The 10,325-nt window shown below is 33.2% G+C and overlaps 1 protein-coding gene across 2 annotated transcripts; it reads left to right on the top strand.

Annotated features, from left to right (window-relative positions):
• Nucleotides 1-919: 919 nt before the first annotated feature.
• On the top strand, nucleotides 920-8,204 carry LOC140879293 (coiled-coil domain-containing protein SCD2-like). 2 transcript variants are annotated; one of them, XM_073282969.1, is made up of 17 exons: nucleotides 920-1,430; nucleotides 2,012-2,187; nucleotides 3,401-3,473; nucleotides 3,854-3,895; nucleotides 3,999-4,061; nucleotides 4,398-4,447; nucleotides 4,516-4,543; nucleotides 4,625-4,699; nucleotides 4,780-4,890; nucleotides 4,994-5,054; nucleotides 5,976-6,089; nucleotides 6,218-6,330; nucleotides 6,501-6,570; nucleotides 6,711-6,752; nucleotides 7,133-7,173; nucleotides 7,501-7,627; nucleotides 7,816-8,204. In XM_073282969.1, exons 1-17 carry the CDS (start codon nucleotides 1,056-1,058, stop codon nucleotides 7,944-7,946), a joined length of 1,692 nt encoding a protein of 563 aa, XP_073139070.1. In that variant the 5' UTR covers nucleotides 920-1,055; the 3' UTR covers nucleotides 7,947-8,204. The 2 variants fall into 2 exon arrangements, with proteins under 2 accessions (XP_073139070.1, XP_073139071.1); XM_073282970.1 differs by having other exon boundaries at nucleotides 1,292-1,430; nucleotides 2,016-2,187.
• The last annotated feature ends 2,121 nt before the right edge of the window (nucleotides 8,205-10,325 follow it).

Here is a 10,325-nt window from a genome sequence, read left to right as displayed (position 1 = left end):
TAAGGTGGGATTTAAAATTTGTCTATTGTTTAATCAAAAACAATACGCAGTGTTTGGTTCAATTGATAGGATTATTGAATGATTATTAAATGAATGATAAAAGAAATGATAAATAAAGATTGATAATTTGTGTTAAAAATAGTATTGTGTTTGGTTTAATTTTTAGGAATAAGATTAAATATTGGTTTAAAATTTTTTGCCAAAAATACCATTTATATTTTATTAGATGAGTGAATTTTAGATTGGAGGGAAAGGATAATTATGGAATTTATGAGTAAGATAAAAACAAGGATAAATAATACTAGGGTGAGAGGAGGGTTTAGTTAACCTACTATAAAACAACTTTATCCTTTCTAGGTTAGATTAGCTTGTTTTAATAAAAATCCTACCAAACAATGGATTAAATAAAAAATTACAAACAAACCTACCTAATCATTTGTACCAAACACTGCGTAAAATTATAATCGAAATTTTGCTAAATCCATCAACCCAAATGAACTCTTACATTTGTTTAGCATTTTTGTGGTAATATATTTTTTACTTTATTTTCTTATTGATACGTATAATTTTTATTGTTCTATAATACTTGAACATCTCGTAAATCATAATATCTACTTTGATATATCAACATGACACTATTCTTTTTGTTATCTAGTTTAATCATTTCGTATATAACTTTCATGGTGCAGAATAATCTTCATGCCTTTTCCAATATTCTCATATTTTCTTCAATTTTTTTTTCCTGTTTGAGTCAAAATCATTTTTTAAAAAAAAAAATAAAAAATTTATGTGATCACTTGAAACTTAGTGCATAGTTACCCATTAATAAAAGAATGATGATTTTTTTGTAAATCGACACCATATGTTAAAAAATAAAAAATAAAAAAATTGGAAAGAAGTGTGATTAAATATTGGTTGACAATAATTTGGTTGATCATCATCCTGTTGACTGAATCGCATTCCACCCGATTTCCTCTCTCCGGACAGGCGTTTCTTCCCCGATTCATTCTCCGCCGCCGGAATATTCTACTTCCACTAGACCTATTGCAGTACAGATGAACCGGAAGAGGACCGAGAGTCCGGTCTACACCCGCCAGTGGAGCGGCGGATCAAGCAGCACCGGTTCATCTTCTCCTGCTGGTTCTCCGGCTCATCCACGATCCAGGCCTCCGCCGGCGGCTGCGGGGATGTCAACTATCAAAAGGACTCAAAATGTTGCCGCCAAAGCAGCGGCGGCTCGCCTTGCGCAGGTGATGACAGCATCGAAGACTACAACAGAGGACGATGATGACGATGATCTGGAGTTTCGTTTCGGACTTCCTCCGCCTATTTCGAGTAATAATAGCATTAGTAGGACTGACAGTAACACTAGCAGCAACGGTTTGTCTGGAATCGCGGTTTCCAAGCCTAATAGATCTCCGTCGCCATCGGTAAAATTTGATTTACCGTCCTCGAGTTCTTTGACGTGTTCTGACTTCATTTTGGCTCAATTTTTTGTCATAACCACTGTTGCTGACCTTATTTTAGTTAGTGAATCGTTCAATCCGTTCGATAGAAGAGTTTCAGTTGTTTTTTGATTTGTTCCGTTTTGAATTGAGTGTGATATCTCGCAATTTGATCTTGTTAACTTAAATAATTTTTTCTTATCATGTTGAGATCTAAGCGATTTGGTTATTTTTTATGGGTGCTAGCTCGATATAGTGAGAACTGGTTGTTTACTTGCGATGTAGCAGTATAGTATGTTATTATTCGGACATCATCAGGCATTAGTCATGTCATGGATGTTGAGAATATGTTTTAAAATTTAACTGAAGCTGTAATGTTTGGACACCAGGGTTCTTACAGCCGAACAGGAAAGGATAATCCCTTTTTATAAAAAAAATTTCTTAAACTTTACATTTTAAAGCTGTATGAGTTACAGTCAATTGACAGAATGTCGTGGTTAACAAATCTACTGATAGTGAATGCTCACTTGCTTATGATCTGTTAAATTGTTTTGTATTGGTTTTAGTTAGGTCGGAACTTTATGGATATCACTCCTTCTGTTCGATCCACTTCAGCTGGAAGACCTTCAATATCTGTTCGTACCACAACGACTAACGTGGCACCTTCGAGACAATCCTCATTGAAAACTCCAGTTATCATCCCTCCTATAGAACCTCCCAATAACAGACTAAGAGAAAAGCGGTAAGATCTTCATCTTTTTATTCTATATTCATTTCAGCTAATTTTATGAAGTACAATAATTCAAGAGTATAAGCCTTGATTTTTTTTTGATGGTGTCATGGATAGCTGGATACTATGTTTAACAAACCTTTTACACAGTGTACATTTATATTTGACTCTGATCCTAGAATAATTAAAAAATTAACGATGTTGAAATCTTAAATTAAATCTATTTAGGGTTGAAAGTTCTGCAACGTCACTGTATTATAAATATATCGCATGTATAAAATGTGGCAAAGACACAAAGTATAAATTTCAATATGTTTTGAAACAGTGCCACGACCTCTGGCCAAATACTTCAACCAATATTTTGAATTTTAGTTGATTATAGCACACTCTTCTATTTTACTGTTATCATCTTTAATGTTTCGGACTTTGACAGTAAATAGATAAAATGAATTGCTAGTGGTAGCATTTCTTGATAAGAAGTTATTGGATGATTGAAATGGGCAAAATAGTACCTCCTGGCAAATTTCTTGCAAGTGTGTGCTAATATGGAACAGGGACCAATTGCAATTCGAATCTGTTATTGAAACATGCAACCAACGGATACATGACCATATTTTGTTGGCATTTTGTGGGACAATTTTGCTGGCCTCAATGTTTTACAGTAATTTCACCCTGATATTTGAAAAAAATTTAAGAGTTAAAAGAGAACAAATACATAGTAATTTTTTTATCTTGAAAAAGTTGAGAAACATCAAACCAGTTATAATTTTATTCTCACCGATCTAATATGCACTTAAAATGTGAATGATGGACAAGGGTGTATTGAGGGGTTCAACTGAACCACCTCAATTGCACCTTATGTTATACACATATACACCTATATTGCAAAATTCACTACATTTTACCCTCATCCAAAATCCAAAGAGTAATGCAAAGGTTCAAATCTTTTAGTCAAGTTTTGTATATCTATAACTCCTGTAATGATCCCTAATGATCCCTGTATGCGGAGTCACTAATTTGCCCTCATAATCCATCAAACTTGGGTGTATTTCCTTGAGGAGTGTTAATTGTTCTTCTTTGAAACAGTTGGTATGAAGTTAACTTTGTGCTTATTAAAAGCATATCAAATCAGTTAGTCAATTTATATGTGCATAGCATCCTGGTTGATTGGTATGATTTGAGACTTCAGAATCTCAAAAATCATCTGATATTGGCACATACACAGGTTAACACATGATGTGGGATTTGGCCTGAAAGATTCTGGAATTCAGCATGAGACATCTGCACTTCGTGATGAAGTATGACTTCTAAACCAGCTGCAAGTTATTCAATTTCACTTCAGTGGGATAAGAATGCATCTTTCTGTTGGGTATTGATTCTAATGTGGCACTAGGCAGGGCTTCCTCCTGTTCTTGTGAGAATTACCGTTGTGTAGAATGCTTTAGTAATATGAATCGACTATCAATGGTGGAATTTGAAAGTTGATGTGATGTATTAATTGAAAAGAGTGACACTTAAATATGTTTGATGGATGCAAGCGTATGTGTTTGAAGTAATGGACATGTAATATCTAACCGTCAAACCTCGACTGAATAAAGTATTGAGTTCTTGTCTTTATATTCAACATTCACATGGTTAGATAGTGTTCTGGGCTGACTGAAATCTACTAAATTTGCAGCTTGACATGCTGCAAGAAGAGAATGAAATAATTCTAGATAAGGTGAATTTACTTAACTCTCTTGTTTCTGCCTAGTGCCTACTAAATAACCTTGAAAAAATAGAAGTGTATATGCTTGCAAATTAATTTCTGTTGGACCCCACAGCTTCATCATGCAGAAGAAAAACGTGAAGAAGCAGAAGCAAGAGCCAGAGAGTTAGAGAAACAGGTCAGAATTAAAGCACCCCTTTGTCCTTTATTTTGAAATTTTGCTTCATCACTTGGCTTATTCATGATGTAGAAACAATGCAAGTTTTTTATTTCATTGAGTTTTGGCCGTCCTCTTTTCTGAAGCAATATTACTACGGATGGATTATGATACGTGTAGATAAATTATTTATGTTTTTTTCAATCATTAGTTTGCCAACCACTTTTTTCCAAAGTAAAGATGAATAGGTGGTTGAATACTAAACTTTCTATATTTGGAGTGAACACTGTACATGTTCTTTTTCTAGTGAATTGTGTTGGTTTATTCATCTTTAGTGTTGGACTTATATTTCTACAGGTTGCTTCTCTTGGAGAAGGTGTTTCCTTGGAGGCCAAGTTGTTGAGCCGGTAAATTCAGTTTTCTAACCACATTTTCCGTTGCACTACATTTCACTGATGTGTATGGCTGTTTGCAGGAAGGAAGCTGCTCTCCGTCAAAGAGAGGTTGACTAGACTCTCTCTTTTATTTGTGCCATGTTTCTATTTCGGCATTCTATCAATATGAATATATATGTATATTTACAGGCTAATCTCAAAGCTGCGAAGCAGACAAAGGATGGAAGAGATGAAGAACTTTCCGCTCTTCGTGCAGAACTTGAGGTTGTCATATGATTCCTGGTGGTACCCTGATTTCTTGCCTGATAGTTTATGCTTCTGATGTTTCATGGACATTTTCTCAGAATATTAAAGATGAGACTGCAACAGCTGCAGAACAGTTCCGTGAAGCTGAATCTGAAGCAAAAGCGCTAAGAACTATGACTCAGAGAATGATTCTGACACATGAAGAGATGGTTTTGCTCTAAATTTTTATCCGTAGTTCTTAGCGATTTTCTGATTGTTTTCTTCCCCAAATTCTGACATACTTTACATTTTCAATTTACTTTCCTTTGGTAGGAGGAGGTTGTTTTAAAGAGGTGCTGGCTTGCTCGTTATTGGGGTTTAGCTGCACGTTATGGTAATTTATGTCAAACTATGCTTCAATGTAAACAAAAACTGGTAGTCTAGGGGTATTTTTGGATTTTTTTATATACATTTCTTGGACGTCTTGAAAACTAAAAAATAGCGTTTTGAGTTAAAATTAGAATATGATATTATAATTGTTTTGGGAAGTGGCAAAAAGTTGAAGTAAAATTATTGTTTAGGAGAATGCGAAAGTTAAATGAAAGCACATTTTGGTATAAAGAATTTGAAAGTCGAAAATGATATTGGTAGGTGTTGGATGCTTTAAACATCGAAGATATAAAATTTTATGCTCGTCTCCAGACTCCAATAGATATCTCGAGAAATTAAAGCCATAAAACATCATCTTGTAATTGCTTTATATAGTTCTTCTATCATCTTGTCATTTTCTTAAAATTAGAATGGGTAATGAAAATTTATGATGTCTCACGTTGATATATTTATATAATACTTTTGTCATGTGTAATAGCAGGCAAATGACAATATTTATTTTCTTCGTTTTGAAGGAACAATATTTGTTTTCAATTTTCATTGCCCTTAAATGTTTTCCACGCCACATTCTTGATTTTTGTCTCAAAAATTCATTTAACCCATCTTCACATTCCCATATGCAATTATTAGTTTCAGCTCAGTTTTTCATAAGTCTCAAAACAACTTGATCATCAGAATAGATTATACCCAATATGCAAATTTTTAAAATTTTAAAACTTTAAATGTTGAAAAAAATAAAATGATCTAATACATAATATGATATCTTTAATAGAAAGTGCCTCCCTAAGAAATCAAAACCAAACTTACATCACAATTTTCATTTAATCCTAAAAATATATTTTGAAGAAGTATTTTTCTGTGAAGAGCAGATATAAACCAAAGATATCCAAGATTCTAGTTGATTCCATGCTTCTATGTCCTGCAGGTATCTGTGCGGATATAGCAGCTTCAAAGTATGAGCATTGGTCATCTTTGGCACCTCTGCCATTTGAGGTTGTCATTTCTGCTGGGCAGAAGGCCAGAGAGGATTCATGGGATGGTGCCTACTAATGCCATTGAATACTATTTTCATATCGATTTCTTTTGCAGTAATTATTTTAAATTTTCCATCTAAATGTCATAGTATTTCATAGCTAACGGTCTTTAGCTCTCTGTAACCATGAGCAGGGGGAGATGATCGGAGCAAACATTTTCGTGATTTGAATGATTTAACCGGGGAAGGAAATATTGAAAGCATGTTGTCAGTTGAAATGGGGTTGAGGGAATTAGCGTCCTTGAAGGTTCTCCATCTTTTATTAATCATAATACTATTTGGAATTTTCTTATTTCCGGTTTGATTTTTGCCTTTCATTGTCAAATGTTCAAATTATCATATAAATCTGCCATTTTACTAAATTAGGACGCAAGGATTTTCCCTGTTTTTATTCTCACCCATCTATGTCTTTTGAAGGTTGAGGATGCTGTTGTCCTTTCATCGGCCCAAAACCGACGGTCAACTTTGGTTCGGCATTCCTTTTCCGGTATTTTCTACTACGAATGTCTGTTTTCTCATTCCTTGCAATTGTGATACAGCTTATATGCATCATATTACCTTGTGAATTATTCCTGAGCTATGATGTAGCACTGTAAGTTAATTAGGTTCTTGTCCTGTTATTTGTAGATTCTAAATCGTCAAGTGATCCCAAGTTCATGGAGGCCTCTGGTGAGAAACTTGATCTTTTTATCTCCTTCCCTCCTTACGTATAAAGGACTCTTGGTTTATTAACTGGCTCAATATATTTGCAGAACTGTAGCATTCTAACTTTGTTCCCTTCTTCTTCATTGAATAGTGTATCTTTAATTGTTTACTTAAGTGGATGTAATGATGCAAGTAGTATGGTGCCTGATGGTTCCCTTCATATTTCTATATACAACGGATAAATCAACGTTCACATTGAACCATGCGACTCATGCGACTTCTTTTTTTCTGTATCACTCTCTTGAAGTTCATATTTTGTGCTGGGACTAAAAATCTGACTCTTCCATTGTGATTTGGAAATACCATGACAAAATTCATATCCATGCTTTCAATTTGGTTTGCAGAATTAAGTCAAGAGGAATCTGAAGATGTTCTTTTCAAGGAGGTATGTGTCAGGGTTGTTTGCAGTCTCTTTTTTCAATGACATCAATTCTTTCAAAAATGTCACCTCTAATTGACACCCCTTCTATGTCCCCATAAAATGTGTTCTTACCACCCTGAGATCCTGTCACAACGAATATTCTCAAGGGTTTAGGTGACATTTTTCTTCATATTTTATATATGAAGAAAATCATGAACTTAGATGTAAATACTAGTAGGAGATTCCACCCACTTTTATACTGTCTCAGGCAATTTTTCTGCTTGATGTTGTAGCCATTGAAGTGCGAATTTGTCTGTCAAAGATAAGATATTAAGATCTTTCTTTTCTCAGGCTTGGCTAACATATTTCTGGAGAAGGGCCTTAGTGCATGGAGTTGAGGAAGATATTGCAGAAGAGAGACTTCAATTATGGATAAGCCGCAGTGGACAGTCACCAACTTCACATGATGCTGTTGATGGTAATTGCTATTACTCTTCTTTTCGCTCCCTGTATCGATGTTTTTTTTTATTTTTTATTTTTATAGAAAGGAACTATTTGATTTTTTTGTATCCAAAAATAAAAGTTTGGCTTCTGAACTCAAAATCAGCCTGCCATCATATGTCCTCTGATACAAGGTTGCACCTCATGATATTTGCTGTATTGCAGTTGAGAAAGGTTTAACGGAGTTGAGGAAATTGGGCATTGAACAACTGCTGTGGGATGCGTCTCGGAAGGAGATTGGCCAGCCTTCATTTACTAATAGCAAACAGGCTCCAGATTCAGATATCTCGACATGAGATGGTACATTAATTTGTCGGTTTACTTCGTCATCCTTTTTTCTTTCCTTATTTACCAGATCTCTGAATGGAAGTTTTGTGGTTATTGTCCTTTAATTCTTTTGTTGTTGAACCAAAGGTTCTGTGAAGTTGAGTGATTGTAAAGCTGTTTTTTGTTGTAAGAGTGATTGGTACAGGAAAAAGAACATGAAATCCATGTATTCATTTATAGACAAAAGAATTGAATTTATAGATTTGTCAGTCTCGAGATTTGATAGAGTTTGAAACGTCGCCTCTGTTCATTTCTTTGTTTTTGGCTGGATTGATGGATGAGTGTTTAGAGATTGTTCAAGTGATAAAGACTTGGTTGGATCATGGGTGGACTATAATGAGGTGGTTGGAGAATGAACTCATATTTAAGAGTTAACATTATGTGAGAAAACATTTTGGCCTGTCTTTTTTTATTTGTTTAATTCTTTTCTGAAAAATTATACTGCCATTTGCTTTTCACCTTTTCTGTGCCTTCATTTTTTACTGTCGCTAATTTTTCGCTGTATTTTTTTCTTCCTCCTTTTTTTCCATCTATTTTCTCCCTTCCCATTATTTTCCAGGAAACCCACCCCAACTCCTCAATTGGCACAATTTAGCTCCCGTCTAGCTTTAGAAACATAAAACAACCTAATCGCTTGGGGAAACCTAAGTCCCTGAGGGAATTGTTTTTAAAAGAATACAAAATCCATCTGTTGAAATTTATCTTTTAACTTTTGTACCTTGTAAAACAGTTAGTTTTGTTTAGTGTTTTTTTAAAAATAAATTAATAAATAAATAAAAATGGAGTAGTTGTAAAACAGTTTATTAATTAATTCATACGTTGGTGGAATTTGGGTTTGAATTGCCTGCTTGTTGCCATCACCATATACTGATTAATTAATATGAAGAATGTGGACTTAAGCCAGATTTTATTTTTTTTATTTTTAGTTTTGTTTTTTGAACTGAACCAGATCTTGAGTTTGAGTCAAGACTGTCAAGTGAGGTGTGCAAGTGTACATTTTCCCTGAAAATAAATAATTTCTTCTTTATTCCTATAAATTTAGAAGCATCTAATTCTAACCGAAAACTAATTAATAGTGAGATTTCCAATTTGCCTTTATTATTATTTTTTTTTCTGAACAGCAAAATAGGGACGATGATAATGCGTGATCGTAATTACGAATAAATTAGATTTAAAAACTTAACTAGCTTTTTAGGGAAAAAATAAAAATATTTTTTTTTCCAGTTTATTCAATAAATTTTTAAAAAATCTTTAACTCCATTATGCATATATTTTTAATTTTGTAATGCCTTTTATAATATTTTTTCGTTGGAAGGATATTTGTTTTTGTTTGAAAAATTGGAAGGAATTTGATATAATTGAGTTTCAAATGTGATATTTCATCTCAAAAAGTAGAATTTTAGTGCTATCATCGTGTATTTGTTGATTTTTGTTATGTTCGATTTGGCGAACCCCTTTTGTTGTATTCGGTAAATCCTCTTAAATCTTCTCACCACCAAAAACTTCATTTTTTGGGGAATTAATTACTAAAAATAATGAAAATTTTCACAACTGTTATATAAAATATATATCTATATATTTAAATCATTATATAATATATAATTTGTAGACACATGTTATTTCCACGGTCATCTAGTCATGAATTATAAAATGGCAGGATGCCTTTCATTGCACTTAACGAATTTATTTTATATAAGTTGATGGAGTGAGCAAATTTTTATTAATAAATCATCATGAATTGGATTCATTTTATGAACATTTTTTCGGTTAACTTGCGATCTACTCATAAAAAAACATAAAAATTGTATATAATATCTTTACTTTTTTGCTATTTTATTAAGCATGATACAAACTATTTTTTTGGTGTCACGGTGATTTTTCCCCAATTTGTTTCTTTTATACCCCTACACCCTCTTTCCAACTTCATCTCACACCATCTTATCTCACCTTTTTCTTATCACTTCTTTTATCATCTCACTTCTCATCAAATTCTATTGAAACTGAATTTCTACAACAACTAATTTTTTAATAAATTTGAAAAAAAAAATCCATAACACAAAAAATAAAGATAAACCAAGTACTTTAAAATTTTAAAAAATATTAAATATGCAATACATTATATTTATATATTATGATTCATACACGTAATGTGTGTGCTCAGTGACTAATAATAGGGGAAATTGCATATATCACCCTTGTGAAATCTCGTGCTAGCTAATAACCCCCTGTGAAAATTTTTTAAGCTAATAACCCCCTGTGATTCTAGATTTGTAGCATGCACACCCCTTCTGGCTAAAAAATGACGAAAATGCCTTCAACTTTTATGAACTATTTAATTTATCATTTAT

This window comes from Henckelia pumila, chromosome 2 (genome assembly GCF_033568475.1).
Source record: "Henckelia pumila isolate YLH828 chromosome 2, ASM3356847v2, whole genome shotgun sequence".
NCBI lineage: Eukaryota > Viridiplantae > Streptophyta > Magnoliopsida > Lamiales > Gesneriaceae > Henckelia > Henckelia pumila.
The sequence above is the reverse complement of the archived record's forward strand: the minus strand, read 5'-3'. Positions and strand labels throughout refer to the sequence as shown.

Bases quoted from the DNA above. Each gene is read 5' to 3' on its own strand.
- LOC140879293 (XM_073282969.1), top strand. From the start codon at position 1,056: ATGAACCGGAAGAGGACCGAGAGTCCGGTCTACACCCGCCAGTGGAGC. The intron at 4,700-4,779 runs GTTGTCATATGA...ACATTTTCTCAG, and splicing joins CTCTTCGTGCAGAACTTGAG to AATATTAAAGATGAGACTGC. The intron at 5,055-5,975 runs GTAATTTATGTC...TATGTCCTGCAG, and splicing joins GGGTTTAGCTGCACGTTATG to GTATCTGTGCGGATATAGCA.